The sequence below is a fragment of the Pseudophryne corroboree genome, chromosome 6, assembly GCF_028390025.1.
Source record: "Pseudophryne corroboree isolate aPseCor3 chromosome 6, aPseCor3.hap2, whole genome shotgun sequence".
NCBI lineage: Eukaryota > Metazoa > Chordata > Amphibia > Anura > Myobatrachidae > Pseudophryne > Pseudophryne corroboree.
The window spans coordinates 272,162,858-272,189,468 of NC_086449.1; the positions used below are offsets into that span (position 1 = coordinate 272,162,858).

At 46.6% G+C, this 26,611-nt stretch overlaps 2 protein-coding genes across 3 annotated transcripts in view; one reads left to right on the plus strand and one right to left on the minus strand.

Annotated features, from left to right (window-relative positions):
- Nucleotides 1-122: 122 nt before the first annotated feature.
- LOC134932030 (uncharacterized) lies at nucleotides 123-26,241 on the minus strand. Of its 2 annotated transcripts, none has more exons than XR_010179230.1 (3): nucleotides 26,111-26,241; nucleotides 1,199-2,069; nucleotides 123-241 (listed from the first exon to the last, which is right to left on the minus strand). XR_010179230.1 is itself a non-coding variant. In XM_063926039.1 (3 exons), the coding sequence occupies exons 1-3, from the start codon at nucleotides 8,946-8,948 to the stop codon at nucleotides 135-137; spliced, it is 996 nt and encodes a 331-aa protein (XP_063782109.1). In that variant the 5' UTR covers nucleotides 8,949-9,002; the 3' UTR covers nucleotides 123-134. The 2 variants fall into 2 exon arrangements, 1 of the variants encoding a protein (XP_063782109.1); XM_063926039.1 differs by lacking the exon at nucleotides 26,111-26,241 and adding an exon at nucleotides 8,931-9,002.
- A 41-nt stretch (nucleotides 26,242-26,282) lies between these two features.
- Nucleotides 26,283-26,611, plus strand: part of SECISBP2L (SECIS binding protein 2 like) — a 197,623-nt gene continuing 197,294 nt past the window's right edge. The window contains exon 1 of the mRNA XM_063926038.1: nucleotides 26,283-26,545. Within this exon, the coding sequence (XP_063782108.1) occupies nucleotides 26,528-26,545 (18 nt within the window). The 5' untranslated portion in view covers nucleotides 26,283-26,527. The remainder of the gene's footprint in view (nucleotides 26,546-26,611) is intronic.

Sequence of the window (26,611 nt, forward strand, 5' to 3'; positions counted from 1 at the left end):
TTCTGCATTGCAATATGCTTTTAGATTGTTGCTTAAAAAACATCACAAGCGCATAACAGTAAATAATGATTGTTTATTTAGTAACAATTTTTTTGTTTATCATTTTTATAAACTTTTTTTTTTTTAAATAAAACTTAAATTAAATTGGCTAACTGATTCACTTCAGCCAACATGGCCTCCAATTGAAATCTCAAATGGCCAACGATGCCTGCCAGCCTTGTGGGATCTCCAATGGCACCATCTGAAATGCAGAGTAAAAATGAATAATTATTTAAAAAAAACATTTCCTATTACATCACAATTCCACAAAGCACACTTTCATATCAAATGATATACATCATGTATGTAGAAATGACTAAACAGTAGCATACCAACACACAAGCATACTCAGCAATGTTACACATAGCTAAATTACAATGTGTAAAAGTCTACCACACTATGATGTACATTTACTAAGATGGGAGTTCTATTGAGGGTGTGATGTTGTCCATAGCAACAAATCACATTCTACTTCTCTTCACGAAGGTGGGAAATAACTGTAACTGTGTGTTTGTTTGTTTGCAAAGTTAAACATCCTATCTAGAATCACAACCACAAATTAGTACATGTAACCCCATACTGGACTTCATTCACATCTGTAGTGAAGCAGACTTGTTTTTTGTGCTGTTTTGTCCGGCATCATCACACTGCATATCAACATCTTCAGAAGGACAACATACCCTAGCATGCCCACACTCTCTGAAAGCCTGCCTTACAAAAAAAACAAGGACAAACAGGTTTTGAAAAAGCAAATAAGTATTTTGTGAGTGTAACTTTCACAACACAAATCATTGTGTCGTTAGGCTGGCTAACAAAGTGACTCCTGCAACTTTTGTAAGAAAATATTGCAAGACCCAAGCTCAATTGAAAAAGTCAAAACACACCAAAAATAACACTCTGGTCTAAATGTGTTGCATATAATGTTTCACATACAAACCTTGTTGTGCGGGCAAACCTGTCCACATAGTGATTATCAACCAGATGTAGACACTGTACATATAATGTCCCGCACACAAATGTAAATGCATCATCCATACCATGATGAAGAAGATAAGCATTTAACCTAGACAAAAGATTGCCCACAGTACAACACTGCATTTATTTGAATGTTTTTTTTTTTACAAATAAAGTTAAAAATAAGGAATGTGTGCCAACTTACTCTCCTCTGCCACTTGGACACCTCCCTCTAGTGGCTCCGGGGCCTCTGCTGCCCATTCTGTCAGCGAGGTTTGCTGGCTGGGGGATGGAGGCTGGATGGGGGATGGGTGCTGGCTGGGGAATGGAGGCTGGATGGGTGAGGATTGGGGATGGGTGCTGGATGGGGGAAGAAGGCAGGATGGGGGAAGGAGGGTCCAATTGGGTGAGAGGATGGAAGGGGGAGGTACTGTCAGAGGGTGTTTGGGAATGATAGGGTGAGGGTGGTGGTGTGTTTTTTTGGGACACAGAGGGGGAGGGGGGCAGAGAGGGGAATTTGGTAAGAGAGTGGGATTGGTCTGGAGAGGGGGTGTGGGCTGGAAAGGGGGTTTGGGAAAGAGAGTGGGCTTGGGCTGGAGAGGAGGTTTTGCAAAATGATGCAGAGGTTGCTGGAGAGGGTGAGGTTGGCGGAGAGGGGGATTGGGCAGGAGAGGGTGAGGGGGCATGAGAGGGTGAGGTGGCTGGAGAGGGTGAGGTTTGCGGAGAGGGGGATTGGGCAGGAGAGGGTGAGGGGGCATGAGAGGGTGAGGTGGCTGGAGAGGGTGAGGTTTGCGGAGAGGGGGATTGGGCAGGAGAGGGTGAGGGGGCATGAGAGGGTGAGGTGGCTGGAGAGGGTGAGGTTTGCGGAGAGGGGGATTGGGCAGGAGAGGGTGAGGGGGCAGGAGAGGGTGAGGTGGCTGGAGAGGGTGAGGTTTGCGGAGAGGGGGATTGGGCAGGAGAGGGTGAGGTGGCAGGAGAGGGGGATTGGGCCGGAGAGGGGGAGGGTGATCGGGAAGGGGATGGGGAATGTTGCTGGTGTCTACTCCCTGCACCAGCACCTTGCCGTTGTGCTCGCCCTATAATGACATATGTTATTTTTTTGTTAAAAACCAAAAAAAAACCCCACAATATTCCTATTACTCTGTTCTGTACCATGTTAAAGAAACAGGGTTAACATGACTAAGTTAGTAAAATATATTTCATGGTGATGTTGCCCTTATCAAACAAACAGAATCAAAATAAAGTATATTAAATACCGTCTATCCATTTTAAAATATATTCACATTTTTTAATCTAAACAACATCTCCAGTGTAAAAAAAGACCCACAATTTTAAAAAACAATGATCCGGTATTAGTTTAAACTTTTCTGCCTGTGTATTAATTATGGCCAACAACATACAGTCAGTACCATACCTCCCAACATGAGTCTCGCCAGGAGGGACAGAATGTTCTGCTCCGTCACTTCACTCTTAATGTATGATTGCCATCATTTGTGCAGAGAAATCTTGAGATTAACAATTAAGTTACAAATACCTAAGCAGAGTTTTTGGTTCCTCTTGCAAAAGGTCATATTGGGAGTTATGCATCACTGCATAACCTACCTACACACACTCATGCAATTTTTCTCTGTGCAAATTTTTGCAACCACACTTAACGATAGTATGCAAAGGTTATGCGTTAATTCTGTCTGTGCACGAAATGTTACTCACTGCGGACACGTAGGGTCCGGATCTGTTGGCGGAGCTCCGCCATAAGGGTTGGCGTGCGCCTCCGCAGGTCGCTCCAGCGCCTCTCAAGCTGGATGATGGTCCTGCGACTGCGGAGGCGCCTCCGTAGTAAGCGGCGGACCTCCGCGTAGGCCTCGCGTTTTACCCTATTTGGGATAAAACGCCCAACGCGGCCTACGCGTCGGTCCATTACCGCCACCAGCACGCAGAGTTCCCGCCGTGTGAACGGGGCAGCACGCATCATGGCAATGGCGTTTTCCTTGTTTGGGCATATATTTATAGTGTGTGTTGGCATGTGAGTGGTGTAAAATCTATGCTGTCATTGAAATAAACTTTATTGATGTTTGCAATGCTGTGAAGAGCAGAGTCCTTATTTCGCTCGAGCGGAAATACGCAGTCGCGGAAGAGCCAGAAAAAATAAAAATTCTGACACAACCCCCAATACAAACACACTTTGTCTAAAATTAACAAAAAACACAGTGTACTCACCACATTTGTTGTGAGCAATCAGCTGCACAGTCACAAAATGGTCAACATTTTGAAACATATGTTGGTTTTTTTTTTACAAAGAAAACATGTTTTTTACAAAAAAACTAAATATTGAGAATAAGACAAATGCAAAAATAAGAATTTACTTACCGATAATTCTATTTCTCGGAGTCCGTAGTGGATGCTGGGGTTCCTGAAAGGACCATGGGGAATAGCGGCTCCGCAGGAGACAGGGCACAAAAAGTAAAGCTTTACGATCAGGTGGTGTGTACTGGCTCCTCCCCCTATGACCCTCCTCCAAGCCTCAGTTAGGTACTGTGCCCGGACGAGCGTACACAATAAGGAAGGATTTTGAATCCCGGGTAAGACTCATACCAGCCACACCAATCACACTGTACAACCTGTGATCTGAACCCAGTTAACAGTATGATAACAGCGGAGCCTCTAAAAAGATGGCTCACAACAATAACAACCCGATTTTTGTAACTATGTACAAGTATTGCAGACAATCCGCACTTGGGATGGGCGCCCAGCATCCACTACGGACTCCGAGAAATAGAATTATCGGTAAGTAAATTCTTATTTTCTCTATCGTCCTAGTGGATGCTGGGGTTCCTGAAAGGACCATGGGGATAATACCAAAGCTCCCAAACGGGCGGGAGAGTGCGGATGACTCTGCAGCACCGAATGAGAGAACTCCAGGTCCTCCTTAGCCAGGGTATCAAATTTGTAGGATTTTACAAACGTGTTTGCCCCTGACTAAATAGCCGCTCGGCAAAGTTGTAAAGCCGAGACCCCTCGGGCAGCCGCCCAAGATGAGCCCACCTTCCTTGTGGAATGGGCATTTACATATTTTGGCTGTGGCAGGCCTGCCACAGAATGTGCAAGCTGAATTGTATTACACATCCAACTAGCAATAGTCTGCTTAGAAGCAAGAGCACCCAGTTTGTTGGGTGCATACAGGATAACAGCAAGTCAGTTTTCCTGACTCCAGCCGTCCTGGAAACATATTTTCAGGGCCCTGACAACATCTAGCAACTTGGAGTCCTCCAAGTCCCTAGTAGGTGCAAGGCACCACAATAAGCTGGTTCAGGTGAAACACTGACACCACCTTAGGGAGAGAACTGGGGACGAGTCCGCAGCTCTGCCCTGTCCGAATGGACAAACAGATATGGGCTTTTTTTGAGAAAAAACCACCAATTTGACACTCGCCTGGTCCAGGCCAGGGCCAAGAGCATGGTCACTTTTCATGTGAGATGCTTCAAATCCACAGATTTGACTGGTTTTAAACCAATGTGATTTGAGGAATCCCAGAACTACGTTGAGATCCCACAGTGCCACTGGAGGCACAAAAAGGGGTTGTATATGCAATACTCCCTTGACAAACTTCTGGACTTCAGGAACTGAAGTCAATTCTTTCTGGAAGAAAATCGACAGGGCCGAAATTTGAACCTTAATGGACCCCAATTTGAGGCCCATAGACACTCCTGTTTGCAGGAAATGCAGGAATCGACCGAGTTGAAATTTCTTCGTGGGGCCTTTCTGGCCTCACACCACGCAACATATTTTTGCCACATGTGGTGATAATGTTTTTCGGTCACCTCCTTTCTGGCTTTGACCAGGGTAGGAATGACCTCTTCCGGAATGCCTTTTTCCCTTAGGATCCGGCGTTCCACCGCCATGCCGTCAAACGCAGCTGCGGTAAGTCTTGGAACAGACATGGTACTTGCTGAAACAAGTCCCTTCTTAGCGGCAGAGGCCATAAGTCCTCTGTGAGCATCTCTTGAAGTTCCGGGTACCAAGTCCTTCTTGGCTAATCCGGAGCCATGAGTATAGTTCTTACTCCTCTACGTCTTATAATTCTCAGTACCTTAGGTATGAGAAGCAGAGGATGGAACACATACACCGACTGGTACATCCATGGTGTTACCAGAACGTCCACAGCTATTGCCTGAGGGTCTCTTAACCTGGCGCAATACCTGTCCCGTTTTTTGTTCAGACGGGACGCCATCATGTCCACCTTTGGTATTTCCCAACGGTTTACAATCATGTGGAAAACTTCCCGATGAAGTTTCCACTCTGCCGGGTGGAGGTCGTGCCTGCTGAGGAAGTCTGCTTCCCAGTTTCCATTCCCGGAATGAAACACTGCTGACAGTGCTATCACATGATTTTCCGCCCAGCGAAAAGTCCTTGCAGTTTTTGCCATTGCCCTCCTGCTTCTTGTGCCGCCCTGTCTCTTTACGTGGGCGACTGCCGTGATGTTTTTCCCATTGGATCAATACCGGCTGACCTTGAAGCAGAGGTCTTGCTAAGCTTAGAGTATTATAAATTTACCCTTAGCTCCAGTATATTTATGTGGAGAAAAGTCTCCAGACTTGATCACACTTCCTGGAAATTTTTTCCTTGTGTGACTGCTCCCCAGCCTCTCGGGCTGGCCTCCGTGGTCACCAGCATCCAATCCTGAATGCCGAATCTGCGGCCCTCTAGAAGATGAGCACTCTGTAACCACCACAGGGGAGACACCCTTGTCCTTGGATATAGGGTTATCCGCTGATGCATCTGAAGATGCGATCCGGACCATTTTTCCAGCAGATCCCACTGAAAAAATTCTTACGTGAAATCTGCCGAATGGAATTGCTTCGTAGGAAGTCACCATTTTTACCAGGACCCTTGTGCAATGATGCACTGATTTTAGGAGGTTCCTGACTAGCTCGGATAACTCCCTGGCTTTCTCTTCCGGGAGAAACACCTTTTTCTGGACTGTGTCCAGAATCATCCCTAGGCACAGCAGACTTGTCGTCGGGATCAGCTGCGATTTTGGAATATTTAGAATCCACCCGTGCTGTTGTAGCAGTATCCGAGATAATGCTACTCCGACCTCCAACTGTTCCTTGGACTTTGCCCTTATCAGGAGATCGTCCAAGTAAGGGATAATTTAGACGCCTTTTCTTCGAAGAAGAATCATCATTTCGGCCATTACCTTGGTAAAGACCCGGGGTGCCGTGGACAATCCAAACGGCAGCGTCTGAAACTGATAGTGACAGTTCTGTACCACGAACCTGAGGTACCCTTAGTGAGAAGGGCAAATTTGGGACATGGAGGTAAGCATCCCTCATGTCTCGGGACACTATATAGTCCTCTTCTTCCTGGTTCGTTATCACTGCTCTGAGTGACTCCATCATGATTTGAACCTTTGTAAGTGTTCAAATTTTTTTAGATTTAGAATAGGTCTCACCTAGCCTTCTGGCTTCAGTACCACAATATAGTGTGGAATAATACCCCTTTTCTTGTTGTAGGAGGGGTAATTTGATTATCACCTGCTGGGAATACAGCTTGTGAATTTGTTTCCCATACTGCCTCCTTGTCGGAGGGAGACCTTGGTAAACCAGACTTCAGGAGCCTGCGAAGGGGAACCGTCTCGACATTCCAACCTGTACCCCTGGGATACTACTTGTAGGATCCAGGGGTCCTGTACGGTCCCAGCGTCATGCTGAGAGCTTGGCAGAAGCGGTAGAACGCTTCTTTTCCTGGGGAAGGGCTGCCTGCTGCAGTCTTCTTCCCTTTCCTCTATCCCTGGACAGATATGACTCTTATAGGGACGAAAGGACTGAGGCTGAAAAGACGGTGTCTTGTTCTGCAGAGATGTGACTTAGGGTAAAAACGGTGGATTTTCCAGCAGTTGCCGTGGCCACCAGGTCCCATGGACCGACCCCAAATAACTCCTCTTCCTTTATACGGCAATACACCTTTGTGCCGTTTGGAATCTGCATCACCTGACCACTGTCGTGTCCATAAACATCTTCTGGCAGATATGGACATCGCACTTACTCTTGATGCCAGAGTGCAAATATCCCTCTGTGCATCTCGCATATATAGAAAATGCATCCTTTAAATGCTCTATAGTCAATAAAATACTGTCCCTGTCAAGGGTATCAATATTTTAAGTCAGGGAATCCGACCAAGCCACCCCAGCTCTGCACATCCAGGCTGAGGCGATCGCTGGTCGCAGTATAACACCAGTATGTGTGTATATACTTTTTATGATATTTTCCAGCCTCCTGTCAGCTGGCTCCTTGAGGACGGCCCTATCTATAGACGGTACCGCCACTTGTTTTGATAAGCGTGTGAGCGCCTTATTCACCCTAAGGGGTGTTTCCCAACGCGCCCTAACTTCTGGCGGGAAAAGGTATACCGCCCATAATTTTCTATCGGGGGGAACCCACGCATCATCACACACTTCATTTAATTTATCTGATTCAGGAAAAACTACGGTAGTTTTTTCACATCCCACATAATACCCTCTTTTGTGGTACTTGTAGTATCAGAAAAATGTAACATCTCCTTCATTGCCCTTAACGTGTGGCCCTAATAAGGAATACGTTTGTTTATTCACCGTCGACACTGGATTCAGTGTCCGTGTCTGTGTCTGTGTCGACCGACTAAAGTAAACGGGTGTTTTAAAAACCCCTGACGGTGTTTTTGAGACGTCTGGACCGGTACTAATTGTTTGTCGGCCGTCTCATGTCGTCAACCGACCTTGGAGCGTGTTGACATTATCACGTAATTCCCTAAATAAGCCATCCATTCCGGTGTCGACTCCCTAGAGAGTGACATCACCATTACAGGCAATTGCTCCGCCTCCTCACCAACATCGTCCTCATACATGTCGACACACACGTACCGACACACAGCACACACACAGGGAATGCTCTGATAGAGGACAGGACCCACTAGCCCTTTGGAGAGACAGAGGGAGAGTTTGCCAGCACACACCAAAAACGCTATAATTATATAGGGACAACCTTATATAAGTGTTTTCCCTTATAGCATCTTTTTATATATTTCTAACGCCAAATTAGTGCCCCCCCTCTCTGTTTTAACCCTGTTTCTGTAGTGCAGTGCAGGGGAGAGCCTGGGAGCCTTCCCTCCAGCCTTTCTGTGAGGGAAAATGGCGCTGTGTGCTGAGGAGATAGGCCCCGCCCCTTTTTCGTCGGGCTCGTCTCCCGCTCTTTAGTGGATTCTGGCAGGGGTTAAATATCTCCATATAGCCCCCGGAGGCTATATGTGAGGTATTTTTAGCCAAAAAAGGTTTTCATTTGCCTCCCAGGGCGCCCCCCTCCCAGCGCCCTGCACCCTCAGTGACTGCCGTGTGAAGTGTGCTGAGAGGAAAATGGCGCACAGCTGCAGTGCTGTGCGCTACCTTAAGAAGACTGAGGAGTCTTCTGCCGCCGATTCTGGACCTCTTCTCGTTTCAGCATCTGCAAGGGGGCCGGCGGCGAGGCTCCGGTGACCATCCAGGCTGTACCTGTGATCGTCCCTCTGGAGCTAATGTCCAGTAGCCAAGAAGCCAATCCATCCTGCACGCAGGTGAGTTCACTTCTTCTCCCCTAAGTCCCTCGTTGCAGTGATCCTGTTGCCAGCAGGACTCACTGTAAAATAAAAAACCTAAGCTAAACTTTTCTAAGCAGCTCTTTAGGAGAGCCACCTAGATTGCACCCTTCTCGGCCGGGCACAAAAATCTAACTGAGGCTTGGAGGAGGGTCATAGGGGGAGGAGCCAGTACACACCACCTGATCGTAAAGCTTTACTTTTTGTGCCCTGTCTCCTGCGGAGCCGCTATTCCCCATGGTCCTTTCAGGAACCCCAGCATCCACTAGGACGATAGAGAAATAAAAATGTACAACCTTAATCCCAAAAATAAAATTAGAGTGTAAACTTACTGCAGGAGCATACGACATTTTTTCTGGATTAAATTCCGGAACAAATTGAAATTGAGACAAAAAAGGTAAAACACACATTAAAAGGGAGAACAAACATAGTTTAAGCACAAAATGACACTAAGACCAACATTTTTACATTAGTCCACAAAACATAAACACTAAAGTACAGGTTATGTCCAAAAATAATAAAAAAATAACAAGGATTGTATAAATTTTTACTAAAAACAAAATAAAAAAAACACCTGCATTGCAACAACAAACAGACTTGCATTTAACAACAAGACGATTGCACGAATACTCACAAACTGAACTTCGCAAAAATTATGCAATACTGTGTATATGCTAAAAGCTAAAAAACGGAAAACTGTATGCTTGACAATGCTAAAATTACTCACTCAGAAAAGTTCAAGAGCACCTTCTCGCACGGGCCAGAAACACAAACTCCATTCATCACCAAAACACTCACAGCGTGCAAACCAGGCCCTTAAATAAGCAGTGCAATCATTTGCAAGATTACCATACTGTACACCTGTGTGAATGAACGCGCCGCACGTAGGTATAAATAGGCACACACCTGGGCGTACACACGACATCTGCAACATGGCTACTCGTGAGGAATTAGCAGCAGAGATGGACCGCATTATGCAGCAGCAGATGGCATTGGCGAAAAAACGCAACAAGTGCCAGAGACGGATGATGGAATCCGCCTCTGCGGATGTTGAAGAGGCAGGACCCAGTACTCGGGAAATGTCAGCTTCTGAGCCCCAACAATTAAGTGGGGATACCCTGCCACACACACATACTGGCTAAACTGAGGGAGAATCAGCATTAGCCACACAAGCACAACAGACAGAAGCTGCTAGTGACGAGGAAGATGGTGAGGAGCAGCAGGAAGAAAGCTCACAGGCTACCTCCAGACATAAGAAAAGACAGCCAGCATTCACTAAGAGGGAGTTGCGTGTTTTGGTCACGCAGGCCATGTCCAAAATACATAGAGGCCCCCAAAACATGGGTGCTGCTACGAAAGATTGCATCTGGAGGGACATCACACATTCTGTGAATGAAGTTGGCTCTGTCGTCAGAACATCACAGGAAGTTAGACGACGGTAAGTGCATCTTGGCAGTCCATTCTCTGTGCTAAGTTGTCTTAAAAATGTAGTTACATGTGATGTTATGTATAGCAAACAAAAGCAGAACATGTGTCCTATATATTTTTAGACAGAAATAATAATACTCTACTTTGCCCCTATTTCCACAAACATATGTAGTTGGGCCGACTTCAAATCCCGCCTGAAGGCAAAGAGGTCTGCGGAGTGGAATGCCTCTAGGGCTACAGGTGGAGGACCATCTGTCGCTGTGGAGTTTACAGACTTGGAGGAGATGGCTATGCCCTGTATCAGTTATGAGGAGGCCCAAGGGGTGTCAAATATGGACACGGACCTGCCTGAGATCCTGACGGAACATGACTTGCCAGGTAAGTTTACACACGTATTTGTCTGCAAATTAAACTGTATGTTTTTAATTAAAATTAATTTTTTATTGTACTCTTTTCCCACACATTCTTCTATTTGCTTGCCACAAAACACAGCACAGGGGGGTGATCAGTTAGAGTCACAGGAAGGTTATGTGGCTGAGGCTGAGGTGGAGGGACCTAGTGGGTCTGGGCGTGTGGGCCCACAAATCCCACCTCTGCAGATTCCTACTGCCCCCCCCCCACCCAACCCTCTGCTATCCCGGAGATCCTGCTTGAAATAGCTAGGTATGGTGAGAGCCTAAATGCATTTCAAGACGGGGTCCTCCGGGAGGTAAGCCAGATAGCTGTCCGGCTCAGTGAGCACCGAACCAGTGTTGAGCAAGGTGTTGCTCAACTCTGCCAAGGTCTGGCAGAGATCAGGCAGGGACAAGAACAACTTGCCTCCTCATTCCAAAGCCTTGCAACTAACATCTTGCAAGGGCTCCAGGCCATCGCTGTCTCCCTTGCCCACAGTGGCAGAGAGCCAACCACATCGGCTCCCTCCCCTGCCCCTGCCCAGGAAGAACAGGCCACTGGGCAGGCCCAACGAAGGTCGCTCCGCAGACCAAGCCAAGAAGAACAGCCTCAGGCGGGGCAAAAAAAAAGAAAGTGATGTCTCTCCAGATGGGCAGCACCCATGTTTTTCATGTTGCCTCTATGTTATTTTGGAGTTGGCTTGTGTGTCCAGAATGGCTAACTCCCTCTTAGTGAAATGTATTATTAATGTTTGGAGGTTTTGTAGCCTGTGAGCTTATTTTCAGAAACAACAGAGCCATCTTCCTCTTACTAGTGTGCTATGTATTGCTGTGTTTGTGTGGTGGATCCTAATTCTTTCTCAGTTGGGTCCAAATTTTTGTGTGGCAGGGTGTGTAATATTTTATTGTGTTAGTTAAATTTCTCAGTTTGTCAGAAGCTGAATTTTGCTGAGTACTGAGTTCTGCTATCTCATTTGTGTCAGTGTCATCTGCTTGCTGCTTGGTCCATCTCTGCCTGTGATACTCACGTGTAGCCATGTTGTTTTGATGTTTACAAATATTACTACAGTAATAAACATATCATATTTTACAAACAATTGTGCACTTTATTCAAGGTAATGCATTCTGTAAATCTTAGTTCCATGAAGATTATGTAAGCATATAGACACTTGTGTAACGAGGGAACAATCTGCAAGTTTTTAAAACAATTGCATCTTCAAAAATACTACAGGTATGCCTTGCACCACACTTTAATGTCCATATTAATTAAACTGACACAACACTTTTTAGTTTTATCTATGGTCAACAGGACATCATTTAAAACATTGTCAGATATTATAAAAAAACAAAAGAAAACATTTCTGGCCAAAATTAAGTGTATGCTGCATTATGTGGGTGTCTGTTTATTTAGGTAAAATGTTGCTGCTTGCAATTAACAATTTGTGTAATTTCACTTGTTTGCAGTTAGTAGTCTTACACACATTAAAACCTGCCCTTTACAAACATTTTACACACCAACTTTAACACAAACAACAACCTTATTTGGCAGTGTGTGAGATTTATATGTGAGTAGAATAAACATGTAATGTGGGTTCAGACAATTGCTGTTTGCTAACTTCCATCTGAGCAGTATTTAACAAGTAATTGGCCAACAGATGAATGTGCTCTCCAATTAACTGCTAATTACTGCATACACACTTGTAACAGCACTTCGCAAATGCAGAGTAACTGCAGACCTACTCGGCTGCTGCGTGAAGATTGCTATGGATTCCTATGTTAGTTTTAACAGCGACAATGTTTTATTGCGAAAAACACGCCCATTGCGAGTTGCATACTCCCACACTGTACGCCCACTTTCACGCCCATGTCGGACCATTGCGAAGTCTCGCCTCCGCCACGCCTCCGCCACTCCTCGTTTTCGTTTGTTAGTAACGTGTGGGTTTTTTTGTAGTATTTTTGCACCGGTGTCGCACGGGTGAGCTCGCGCATGCGTATTTACGCATTTGCGCATGCGCAGTTAGTTAGGTTTTGCACATTTGCGATGCGATGTCTCTCTGCGATCAACTCGGAATGAGGGCCATGGGCCCTCATTACGAGTTGTTTGCTCGCTAGCCGCTTTTTGCAGCAGTGCACACGCTAATCAGCCGCCTTCTGGGAGTGAATCTTAGCTTAGCTGAATTGTGAACGAAGTATTCGCAATATTGCGAAAAGATTTTTCTTTGCAGTTTCTGAGTAGCTCGAGACTTACTCTTCCAGTGCGATCAGTTCAGTGCTTGTCGTTCCTGGTTTGACGTCACAAACACACCCAGCGTTCGCCCAGACACTCCACCGTTTCTCCAGCCACTCCCGCGTTTTTCCCAGAAACGGCAGCGTTTTTTCACACACACCCATAAAACGGCCAGTTTCCGCCCAGAAACACCCACTTCCTGTCAATCACACTACGATCACCAGAACGAAGAAAAAGCTCGTAATGCCGTGAGTAAAATACCTAACTTCTTAGCAAATTTACTTGGCGCAGCCGCAGTGCGAACATTGCGCATGCGCAGTTAGCGGAAAATCGCACCAATGCGAAGGAAAAGAACGAGCGAACAACTCGGAATGAGGGCCATGGTACAGAACCCCTGGGACACTGCCCTTAATGACTAATTAGGCACGTTGAAGTTTTTAATTATTTTTAATTGGTCAATAAGGACATGTCATTTTTTGGGGAAAAAGGACAAAGTGATGGAAATTGGGATTAAAGGTATGGGACAGGTATAATTGGGGTGCTTTATGAGTGGGACAGGTGTTTTTAGGTTTGCAGGTGGGAGTAATCGGTCTGTTTTCACTTTTTTTTTTAAAGTACCCTAAAATGACCCAAATATATACCCATTTTCATATACCCCAAATTTAATGAGAACATTTATTTTGCATGAAAAAACTTGCTTTCTATAATTTATTTGCATTTTTTAAACAAATGCATATAACAATCATTTCACACAATTTAAGTCCCCAAAAACTCTGTAAAACCACTTAACTGGCATGGTCAGATCTCATGCGACTGTGCCGTCTCGCACTGTCCCCCCGTTTTTGATGAGGAGATCCATTCTGCGGATGTGCATAATATAATGTTTAAATGTTTAAAAAAAATACTTTTTAAACTTTATTAAATAAAGTACATTTTAAAAAACAATGTTATTAACAGTTTTGAAGGGAAAAATCGTCAGTTAAGTGTGATCTCTAATACACTACTCTTCTGTTGTCCTATGTTAGTTTAGCATTTTTTGGGGTACAGGCTGATTTCCCCATTTTCACCTACACTTTTCACTGCAATGATTTTCTCATGAAACCTGTTTGGAATTGAATAGGTTGAAAAAACGGGAGCGCGCATATACATGAAAAGCTGTTTTCGTGGCAATTTTCTGCCGACTGCCGCGTGAATAATTCCCGTGAAAAATTGCCGCAAATTTGCAGCTAATTGAATACCCCCCATAGTCGAAATTGTAAGGACAAATCGCACTGTGTGTACGGGGCTTAAGCTGTAGATGGTGGAAAGAGCCAGATCTCTATCAGGATTAAGAGGTGATATGTGACGCTTACCAAACTGGAAGATTGTGTGTCAAATGTACCTGTATATAGGGATGACCATCGGTGGGTTAACCATTTATGGTGCAATCAGTGATTAACACTGATGATATGAAACTATTTATCGTGAACCATCAATGTTTATTCCTGCTGTGGGGAACTGCAGGCGGTGGGTCGATCAGGTCAGGAGTGGGTCTTAGGGACAATGGGGCAGATGTATTAATCCGGAGAAGGCATAAGGAAGTGATAAGCCAGTGATAAGCGCAAGGTGATAAACACACCAGCCAATCAGCTCCTAACTGTCAATTTGCATATTGGAGCTGATTGGCTGGTGTGTTTATCAGCTTGCACTTTTCACTGGTTTATCACTTCCTTATTGTCACAACTGAGGGCCTGAGCTGACGGGAGGCAGCCTCAGTTGTAGGGGCTGAGATGTACCGGAACCTGGGAGGTTGTATCAGACCCCTGGACATGTAAGTAACATGAATAATAACTGCCCGAAGGCGTGACCACGACAACTTGGATAAAAGTCAATGATGTTTATTATGACAACTCCGCAACACAGCAGCAGTAAAAGAAAACGTAAAAGTCAGCAAAGAATAAATACAGTTCCTGGGTACTACAGGATGGCAGGAGCCACAGGGCACTGGTAGTGTGAGATAGTTCTTATGATCTTCTAGATGGAAAGTCCTTACCAGGCCCGACTGTAGCAATGGAGATAACCCAGGATTGTGCCAGCTGGTGTTCCAGGAAAAGCTGGGTTGCTGAAGATAAAACAGCTGCTGTGGATACTGGCTGGAACCAGACTGTTGTTAGCACGGAGTGGATACTGGCTGGAACCAGTTAAATAATAAATGAACTTGGGAGCGATGAAATATGAACTGAAATGTAGAACTTGAGAGCGGAGAAATAATAATACCGGTGGAGAGTGGTAAAGTGTAGAAAGGACACCGGCCCTTTAAGGGAAGCTGTACTCTGCTGGAAGCTGAGCTGGAAGCAGGTAATGTAGCTGGAAACAGATGAATCCACAATGGATTGGAGAGTCAGGCTACACCGCAGGTGGAATGCTGGTGCGGGTCTCTATGGTGGAAGTCTTGAGACAGGAGCTGGAACCTGGAAGACAATCACAGGAGAGAGACAAACAGGAACTAGGTTTGACAACCAAAGCACTGACGCCTTCCTTGCTCAGGCACAGTGTATTTATACCTGCAGCAAGGAAGGGATTGGCTAGGCAATTATGCAGATTATCAATACTGAGAACAGATTGGTGGAAATGATCAGCTGACAGAATCCAAGATGGCTGCGCCCATGCAGACACTTGGAGGGAAGTTTGGTTTGTAATCCATGTGGTAATGAAAACAGTAATGGCGGCGCCGGCCACCGGAGACAGGAGGCGCCAGGCTGACAGATGCACATCCAACCACGCGGACACAGCGGAGGCCGCGGCTGACGTAATCGCCACTCAGACACTCTGCATGCAGAAGTTCAGGGACGGCGGCGGAGGCCGCGGGAGACGCCATGCCAGGTGTAATATGGCGTTTACTGTGACAGCGTCCCAGAGTGACAGGAGAGGATACAGGAATGTACACATCAGGATAACAGATGGGATCCGGTCCTGGAGCGCTGAGCCAGCCTTAGGAGGCATCTGATGGGTAAGAAATGGCGTCCAGATACCCGGATCGTGACAGCACCCCCCCCTTTAGGAGTGGCCCCAGGACACTTCTTTGGCTTTTGAGGAAACTTGGAATGGAATCTCCGGACCAAGGCAGGAGCATGGACATCAGAAGCATTGGTCCATGAACGTTCCTCAGGACCATAACCCTTCCAGTCAATAAGATATTGTAGTTGACCGTAACGGTGACGTGAGTCCAGGATCTTGGCCACTTCATACTCAACGCCTCGTTGAGTTTGGACTTTCGGAGTTGGAGGAAGTGAGGAATGAAACCGATTCAAGATCAGCGGTTTCAACAGGGAAACATGGAATGTCCTGGGTATTTTTAAGAAGGGAGGCAACTGGAGTCTGTAAGCAACAGGATTGATGACTTGTTCAATCTTGAAAGGACCGATATAGCGAGGTGCAAACTTCATACTGGGAACTCTTAACCTCAAATTCTTCGTGGATAACCATACCCGATCACCCACCTTGAGAGCAGGAACTGCTCGACGCTTCTTATCCGCAAACTTCTTGTACCTGAACGATGCCTTGAGCAGAGCTGATCGTACGCTCTTCCAGATATTGGCAAACTGATGCAAGGTGATATCCACTGCGGGAACAGAAGTTGCTGGAAGCGGTTGGAACTCAGGGACTTTAGGGTGGAATCCAAAGTTAGTGAAGAATGGTGTTGAAGCAGATGAAGAATGATACTGGTTGTTATGACAGAACTCGGCCCAGGGAAGTAATTGAACCCAGTCATCTTGAGAGGAGGACACATAGATGCGGAGGAAGGCCTCCAAGTCCTGATTCACCCTCTCGGTTTGACCATTGGTCTGAGGATGGTAAGCCGTGGAAAACTTTAGCTTGACTTGGAGGACTTGACATAAACTTCGCCAGAATTTGGCTGTGAATTGAACTCCTCGATCTGAGATAATTTCTTCAGGAAGACCGTGGAGTCGGAAGATCTCTTGTATGAATACTTGAGCCAACTTGGAAGCTGACGGAAGACCGGTGAGAGGAATGAAGTGTGCCATCTTGGTGAACCGGTCAACTACCACCCAGATGGTATTGAACTTGTTGCACATGGGTAAGTCTGTAATGAAATCCATCGACAAGTGGGTCCATGGTCGACGGGGAACGGATAGTGGAACCAGTTGCCCCGCAGGCGACTGGCGGGATACTTTATGTTGGGCACACTTTGGGCAAGATGCAATAAACTCCAAGACGTCCTTTTTCAGAGTTGGCCACCAATAGGACCTAGAGATAAACTCCAGGGTTTTTTGGATACCTGTATGTCCGGCAAAACGGGAAGCATGGGCCCAATGCATGAGCTTCTTCCTTAGCATCGGCTTCACAAAACTTTTCCCTGATGGGGGCGTAGAGTCCATCCCTACCGTGGAGAATGCCAACGGATTTATAATAGGATGCTTGTCTGAAGACTCTGACTCATTTTCTTGCTCCCATGAGCGGGAAAGGGCATCGGCCTTGCGATTCTGAGAGCCCGGACAGAACTGGAGTTTAAAGTCGAACCTGGAAAAGAAAAGTGCCCATCTGGCCTGACGAGGGTTGAGACATTGTGCGCCCTTCAGGTATAAAAGGTTCTTGTGGTCTGTAAGTATGGTGATTGAATGAGAAGCTCCCTCCAACAGATACCTCCACTCTTCTAGAGCGAGCTTGATGGCTAGCAACTTCTGGTCGCCAATGGCATAGTTGCGCTCAGCTGGGGAGAACTTCCGGGAGAAGAAACTGCAAGGGTGTAAATGGCCATCTTTAGCCCTCTGAGATAACACCGCTCCTACTCCAACGGAGGAGGCATCCACCTCTAAGATGAAAGGAGAGTCGATGTCAGGCTGTTTCAGAACAGGCGCAGAGATGAACCTTTGTTTTAAAAGATGAAATGCTTGCATGGCTTCTTCAGACCACTTGGACGGGTTAGCACCCTTCTTAGTGAAAGCAGTAATAGGCGCCACAATGGTGGAAAAGTCTCGTATAAACTTTCGGTAATAGTTGGCGAACCCTAAGAACCTCTGGACCCCTTTGAGGGTTAAGGGTACCGGCCAATTTTGGATTGCTTGCAGTTTCTCAGGATCCATCTCTAGTCCGGAACCGGACACAATGTACCCTAGAAACGGAATGGACTTGACTTCAAAGACGCATTTTTCTAATTTGCAATAGAGATGATTGACACGGAGACGGGACAGAACCTCTTTAACCCAAAAACGATGTTCCTCTAAATCGTTGGCAAAAATGAGGATATCGTCTAGATAGACCACGACATGACGGTATAGAATGTCTCTGAAGATCTCATTGACAAAATGCTGGAAGACAGCTGGAGCATTGCTCAATCCGAAGGGCATGACGAGGTACTCATAATGTCCGTCACGGGTGTTAAAGGCGGTCTTCCACTCGTCACCCTCACGGATCCGGATGAGATTGTATGCACCTCGCAAGTCCAGCTTTGTAAAGATGGTAGCTCCGCTAACTCTGTCAAAGAGCTCAGTAATCAGGGGTAAAGGATAACGGTTCTTGATGGTAATGTCGTTCAAACCTCTGTAGTCGATGCACGGCCGCAGACCACCATCTTTCTTTTTTACAAAAAAGAAGCCTGCGCCGGCTGGAGAAGAAGACGGTCGAATGAACCCCTTTGCTAGGTTCTCTTTAATATATTCCTCCATAGAATGCGTCTCAGGCAGAGACAACGGATAAGTTCGGCCTCGAGGTGGAACCTTCCCTGGAACGAGATCAATCGGACAGTCCCATTCTCTATGAGGAGGAAGGATATCAGCAGAAGCTTTACTGAACACATCCGTGAAATCTTGATATGGAGGAGGTGGAACATCAGACGACCTGGGGGAGGAAGAACAGACAGGCAATACTTTAAACAAACATGTCTCAGCACAGGAGGAACCCCATGCCAGGATTTGCGTAGTCGTCCAATCAATTGTAGGATTGTGAAGACGGAGCCATGGAAGGCCCAGGACCACAGGATGTGTGGCTCTTGGAATCACTAAAAAAGAAATAAGTTCGGAATGAAGAACTCCCACTCTCAGACGAACTGGTAGAGTCCTTAAAGAAATAACTGCATCAAAAATTTTGCTGCCATCCACGGCAGTTAAAGAAATGGACGAAGGAAGTCTCTCGGTGGGTAGGGACCACCGTTTAACATAGGCTTCGGTAATAAAGTTCCCAGCTGCTCCGGAATCAAGGAGGGCAATGACGTTCCGATAACGTTGAGCAACTTGAAGCGAGACTGGGAGATTACAATCTTGAGGAGATGGAGAGGAGATCATTACTCCTAGCCGGCCCTCTCCTTGGCGAGCTAGGATTTGGAGTTTCCCGGACGTTTGGGACAGGCATTAATGGTGTGAGACGGAGCTGCACAATAGAGACAGAGAAACTCGGAGAGACGTCTTCGGCGCTCAGCAGGAGTTAAACGGGAACGGCCAAGTTGCATGGGCTCATCTTTAGATGGTGACAGTTGACGAGGAGGAGGAGCAGAAGATTTTGGAGCAGATGATCTTCCACGCTCAGTTGCTCTCTCTCTGAAACGTAAATCAACTTTCGTGCAGAGTGAGATTAGCTCATCTAACTTAGAAGGTAAGTCTCTGGTAGCTAACTCATCTTTAATACGCTCAGATAAGCCATGCCAGAATGCAGCATACAGGGCCTCGTCGTTCCATGCCAGTTCGGATGCCAGGATCTGGAACTGTATCAGATATTGTCCTACAGTACGTGACCCCTGGCGTAAACGGAGAATCTCGGATGAAGCTGAGGTTACCCGGCCTGGCTCGTCGAAGATGCGCCTGAATGTTGACACGAAGGCAGTGTAGGAAGATAGCAGGGTGTCGGACCTCTCCCATAACGGTGATGCCCAATCAAGGGCTGAGCCACTGAGAAGAGAAATAATGTAGGCAATTTTTGTACGGTCACTGGGAAAATTGCCAGGTTGTAGCTCAAACTGAATCTCACACTGGTTGAGAAATCCCCTGCAGAATCTTGGAGATCCGTCAAATTTTGCTGGCGTTGGAAGATGAAGACGTGGAGCAGAAATGGGTAAGGTGGGTGGGGTTATAGCTGGAGTCACTGTGGTTGACGCACCAGACGCGCCTGATCCACGGAGAGTTGTCTGAATCCCATCCAGCCGAGTAGAGAGATCCTGGAGACAGCGGATGATGTGGCCCTGTGCAGCCTCCTGATGTTCTAGTCGGGCTGCCAGTTCTTGCATCGGCCTGGCCGCTTGATCCTGGTCTCTGGCTGGATTCATTAGGTCAGTGCTTACTGTCACAACTGAGGGCCTGAGCTGACGGGAGGCAGCCTCAGTTGTAGGGGCTGAGATGTACCGGAACCTGGGAGGTTGTATCAGACCCCTGGACATGTAAGTAACATGAATAATAACTGCCCGAAGGCGTGACCACGACAACTTGGATAAAAGTCAATGATGTTTATTATGACAACTCCGCAACACAGCAGCAGTAAAAGAAAACGTAAAAGTCAGCAAAGAATAAATACAGTTCCTGGGTACTACAGGATGGCAGGAGCCACAGGGCACTGGTAGTGTGAGATAGTTCTTATGATCTTCTAGATGGAAAGTCCTTACCAGGCCCGACTGTAGCAATGGAGATAACCCAGGATTGTGCCAGCTGGTGTTCCAGGAAAAGCTGGGTTGCTGAAGATAAAACAGCTGCTGTGGATACTGGCTGGAACCAGACTGTTGTTAGCACGGAGTGGATACTGGCTGGAACCAGTTAAATAATAAATGAACTTGGGAGCGATGAAATATGAACTGAAATGTAGAACTTGAGAGCGGAGAAATAATAATACCGGTGGAGAGTGGTAAAGTGTAGAAAGGACACCGGCCCTTTAAGGGAAGCTGTACTCTGCTGGAAGCTGAGCTGGAAGCAGGTAATGTTGTAGCTGGAAACAGATGAATCCACAATGGATTGGAGTCAGGCTACACCGCAGGTGGAATGCTGGCGCGGGTCTCTATGGTGGAAGTCTTGAGACAGGAGCTGGAACCTGGAAGACAATCACAGGAGAGAGACAAACAGGAACTAGGTTTGACAACCAAAGCACTGACGCCTTCCTTGCTCAGGCACAGTGTATTTATACCTGCAGCAAGGAAGGGATTGGCTAGGCAATTATGCAGATTATCAATACTGAGAACAGATTGGTGGAAATGATCAGCTGACAGAATCCAAGATGGCTGCGCCCATGCAGACACTTGGAGGGAAGTTTGGTTTGTAATCCATGTGGTAATGAAAACAGTAATGGCGGCGCCGGCCACCGGAGACAGGAGGCGCCAGGCTGACAGATGCACATCCAACCACGCGGACACAGCGGAGGCCGCGGCTGACGTAATCGCCACTCAGACACTCTGCATGCAGAAGTTCAGGGACGGCGGCGGAGGCCGCGGGAGACGCCATGCCAGGTGTAATATGGCGTTTACTGTGACAGCGTCCCAGAGTGACAGGAGAGGATACAGGAATGTACACATCAGGATAACAGATGGGATCCGGTCCTGGAGCGCTGAGCCAGCCTTAGGAGGCATCTGATGGGTAAGAAATGGCGTCCAGATACCCGGATCGTGACACTTATGCCTTCTCCAGGTTAAAACATCTGCCACATTATGTGGGGCAGAGCCCCCTGCACTGGAAAAAAAAACCCATTGCTGACAGGCAGCCATCAATTTTGGAAAAGCTTCAATCATCGGTAGCAAGCCATCAATGGTTGTTAACTATCGATAGCTGATGGCCATACCAACCTCTATATGAAATTCAGGTCACACATCCAGTTTGTTTAAACATAGATTGATAACAGGTCACATTATATATTTAACTAATATCAGCGACTGGAAATGTGCACAGAAATTCTTAAGAAACATTACAACCAGTGGCAGATTTTAACCCCCCCCCCCCAGTAAAATCCGCCACCCTCAAGGAAGCACAACCTGCTAATCACATCCAGTCAGTCCCATGCTAATTTATCAGCCCTTTTTGGCTTCTATGGGCAACAGCTGAGGCAGTCCATAGAAGCCGGCCTATTCAACAGCGTTGGACCTAATCCGTGCCTCCTAGTGACATCAGTCATCAATCACTGGGAGATCAAGCCAGGGACTGCAGTAGCTGGAAGAATACTGATTACAGCACATAGGTGCTGATTTTAAGACACACTTCCCATGTTGGACTTGTTGATTTTTTTCTTCTACACAGGTGTGTAAGTCACACTGTGCATGTGTCTATAGAGTCTGTGCGCACAGAGGCACAGTTGTGATTAAGATGCACATTCTCAGAAAAATCTCAAGAATGTATTGGGCATTCCTGGGAGTCTGCTAAGCAGGTGCACAAACATCTTATGGGCGTGATAAGGAAGTGTCGCAGGCAATTCACTATGGTGGTGGCGAATTCAGATACACAATCTTTCACATACTCTGTCGGAGAATATACACCTACCATAGTGCTTGAGCAAGTTTGCATGGTGGAATGGGTTGGGTTGGGTTCGTGTGACCGGCGGTTGGGAGACCGCCGGTCACAATACCGACGGCAAAATCCCGGCTTTTAATGTCCGTCACGGGGGCAAGTGCAACGAGTGGGAATAGTCCCTGTTGGTTGGCATGCTGACCGTCAGGCTGTTCACCATTCGGGATCCTGGCGTCGGTATAGTGACCAGTGGTCTGCCGACCGCCGGTCCCATTACCGCATCCATACAACCAATGGTAGCATCTAATGCACCAAGTGGTATTTATACTCTAAAGACACTCAAAGTGGGTGTCTCTCTCCTTGCACTCTCAGATGCACGGCTGTACACCAGGAAAGGGCTTGTAGTGCCATTTGCATAAAGTCGCAGACGTGTTACTTGGCAAAAGACGCAGAGGACACCGCTGCGTCTGACGCAGAATCAGCACACCAATAAGCCAATTAGAAATAGGCCTCCAGTAAAAGATGTTTTAACAATCAATGTTTTGCATTATTGAAAGTCTATAAAAGATGTGATATGGAGCACTGATGGCCAACTTCCGTCTGACTGTCATTTCTTCCATTTCATATAGAAGCTTTGCCTATTTTATTCAACAGAGACTGAATCATCTACTGTAACTGATTTTTGATGAAGATCTGTATACTATAAGAATGCTGCCACGGTTATGTTTATTTCTGTATGTTAAATGTTATACTGTATATTGATACTGCGAAAACTACCAATGGCTTTTCATTTTAAGAAACCTAGAAACACTGTCAGAATTTCCAGTAGTGTATGGAACCGGCTTTTCAGAAGCAGAGGTCATATTCAGAGTAATGCACACAAGCTGGAGAAAGTGAGCAATAAACAGGAGAGGCAAGTTTTTTCAGGGCTAAGCATCTCGCTTATTGTACAAGTCAATTTTTGTAGCATATTTAATATAGCATTATATATTAGTCTTAGGTGAATGCAGACACTCTAATGCACTATGGGGCTGATTCAGATGTATAGCACAGCCGTTGTGTCTTTGTATGCTGCGTCTGTGCGAAATGATCCTAAAGCTGTATGAGGCACCTTAAGTAAAGAGAAGCCCACAGCATTGGATCAACTGTGTGACCAGTGGAGATCTGAGTAACCCTCAGGTTACTCAGGATGTGTAGCCACTGGCGTCAGCACTCCCAGGAAACGGGGATGACCCAATAATTCTGGAGCATTTGGGGCAATGCTATCAACATTGCACCCACAGTTCTGCACATGCATAGTACAACTCCCGTAGATGGTCAGGTCCAAAAATACTGTCCCATTGCAAAAAATGTTTTACTACCGTGCACCCGAATAAGCCCCTATGTTAAGTTCATGAAATTTGTTTGTTTTATGTATACTACCCAATTGCAAAGTAAAGTGCAGAGCCTGTTGCAGCTTTCCAAGTATTGGGTGTCAGTGATGTGTGACTTATAACCTGCCCAAGCATAATGATTAGCGGCAAGGATCAAACTTCTGACTTCCCAGAGTGAGTGCCGGACAGATAACGAGATGGTGTGGTGTGGGTCAGACAGACATAAGCCACGCACAGAAACCATGAGTTGAAACTCTGAATATTGCAATTAAAAGAAGAACAATAATATATGAGCGGTGTGTTTGCTACCACACATGCTCAAAAATCCCCACAACACGTGTCACACAGTGTGTATGCACAAAGACGGTGTTGCTATTTAGATGCACAGTATCAGAAATGTGTTGGAAAAGTGCTGGGGTTCGTGAGCAGAGAATGGGAGAAAACTAAACAAACACATGGAGACTGTTCGACTTATCTGCGTGTTGTGGGAGTGTTGCAGGCGAGTCCCTGAAGTGTGTGCATACACAGACGCTCAATCGTTCAATTTGAAGGCTGCACTCAGAAAATAAGTCTGCACAGACCATAGGGCTGTTGCTAGTTTTAATGGTGCGACTGAAGGTGGCGCCTAGTCGCAGCAGGTGGTATTACAGCCTCTACTGGTGGTCCAAGTGGGTGTCTCCGTCCTTGCACATTCATATGCAGTGGCGTCACAAGGCGGGTGCTGGGGGAAGGGGGGCGTCCCGCACCCGGGTGTGACACCAAAATGTGAGCTCCTCCGCAGTGACAGGAGACAGGTGCTGCAGTGTGGCAGTCTCCTACAGAACCTGGCTCCTATCACAGAAGAGGATCCGACAGCGCAAGGAGACTGTCTCCAGGAACAGCCCAGCATCTCCGGAGATGCTGGGCACCCCCCCGAAATGACAATTTCTGGATCCCTATGAGGACACTCCCCCTTCTATTATATGACCACGCCCCCTTTTACTGTGATCGTGCTACAGCCGCTGGGAGATCCAGATGCGCACCGGGTGTCACCACACCTGGTGACGCCTCTGTTCATATGCATTGATGTACACCAGGGAAGGACTGCAGTTGCTGCTGAAGAATATAGGAAATTGATTAAGAAAAAGTTTAATTGCAAAAGATTTCTTCTGTGTTACTCAAAACATAAACTGGTGATAAATGTTTCCTAATTTCTCTTTGTATGAGGACTGCTCTACAATGGTTATAGTGGAAGATATAGTGAAGTCCGAGTTGGCCGGAGGTGTGGGTTCCCGGGTAAACTCTGACATTTTTTAAAAGCGGCAATCATTTACAAGGCATGCCTTCTACATGACTGTCGCTTTAAAAAAAAATGTCCGGGTTTGGCCGGGAACCCTAAGGGTGTGTACACACTGTGAGATATTTTCTTTCGATTTTGACTATATAGTCAAAATCGCAAGAAAAGTTAGTGCAGATCGCAAAGGTGAAAGTCACCTTGCGATCCCGATGCGCGGTCCCGCCAGGTCGAAATCGCAAGAAAAGATAGACTGTGCAGGCAAGTCAATCCTTGCTAGATCGGTGTACTATCTAGTTCATCTCACATGTCAATGACATCTCACATAAGCCGAAATCTCGTATAAGCCAAAATCGTAAGCACACATAGTCCATATCTCAAGAAAAGTTAGTCAAAATCGGTGGTGCTGGACTCCAGGGAGTTCAAGGGAAATCGCAAGTGAAAATCGGGCATAGCAAGGATCTCACCGTGTGTACACACCCTTAGTGCTGTGAGGGGATACGGTGCACTAATTCGGGTTCCCGATCACTTTACGAAGAAAACATCAAAAAATTAAAAAAAAACTCATATCGACTTTGTTCATACCCTCCAACATTTTACACATAAAAATCGGTGCAAATGAGAAAAGGGGGTGTGGCCACGAGTAGCCCCTATTCCTATACTTTCAATGGAAGTTTGGAGAGCCAAAAATCGTTACAGACCATAAAAAAAAGGTACTGTACCTATTAAAAAGGTATAGTTGGGGGGTATGTTTGTTCATGTTGACCTAATGACTGTGTCAATTTATTTCAGGTGTCGACCTAGTCACTGTTGACCAATAGTGGTCGATCAAATGACTGTCGACCTAGTTACTGTCGACCCTATGATCCACACCTGGTAAGCCTACCCAAAGGTGTTTTTTTTGCTGCACATTATAATGACACCAATGTTTTTATACAAATGATCTGTATTTTGTTCTTACGCCTGATTGGTAAGTTTCCAGTGGTAAAATGTAACAAGGCATAAACATAACATAGAGAAACAACAAACAAACAACACATCTGTTCTGCTGATGCCCCGATGTGCCCCAGGTTTCATTTGGAAAACTGAAATCATCAGCATACTGTATAAATCAGTGGTAGGTGGGTAGGTGACCTGTGGCACACCAGATGCTATCACAGTATTGCTGCTAGTACATGCTGAAACTGTCAGGGCATGCTGGGATGTGTAGTGTCACAGCAGTTTGAGTGCCACATATTGCCTACCACTAATGTTTAAATAAATACTATAGTTTCCAGGTGGACAGTAAAGAAAATATAAGAGCTTTCCGCCTTCCGGATAGTGGAATAATGCGGCACTGTATACTTGACGACAGCCATTTCCCTTAGCAGGAAGACAATGTAAGCTTAGAAAGATAAATATTACATCATGACCTCTTGCTGTCTGATAAGCGCGAGTTTCCATACGTAGAACCCAAGCACAGGGCAGGAGGGCAGCGCTGTGTTACCAGGCGGGGTGATGGCTGATGACAGATAGGGGCGTTACCGTTACCGCCGATGCCGCGCGTTCGGCTGGATATGGCCCCGGCGGCCTCCGTCCCAGCTGACTCCCTGTCACACAGCCGCCGCTCCGCCCAGGGCCGCAGGTTCAGCGGGCGTTACGTAGCTGGGCGGCTCGGGGTGGGGTGTGGAGAGAGGCCGGGGTGGGTGAGCGACCAGAACGGGTGCAGTAAGCGGCACTGGGAGGAATAAGATGGGCAGAGCTGCTCCCGGTCTGTCCTCCGCCCAGGCCGAGTAGAAGAAGACAGCTGACAGGACTCGGGGCGCCGCTGACAGCTAGGCCCAGGAGCCATGGAGATAAACGAGCAGGTAATGCCGGCCGCTGTCTCTGCCGCAGCCCAGTGCCGCCCCGGCTGCACTCTGCCCTATGCCGCT

Excerpts from the sequence above, each read along its gene's own strand:
- LOC134932030 (XM_063926039.1), bottom strand. Across the intron at positions 242-1,198 it reads TGTCCAAGTGGCAGAGGAGA|ATGGTGCCATTGGAGATCCC; the intron begins GTAAGTTGGCAC and ends TCTGCATTTCAG.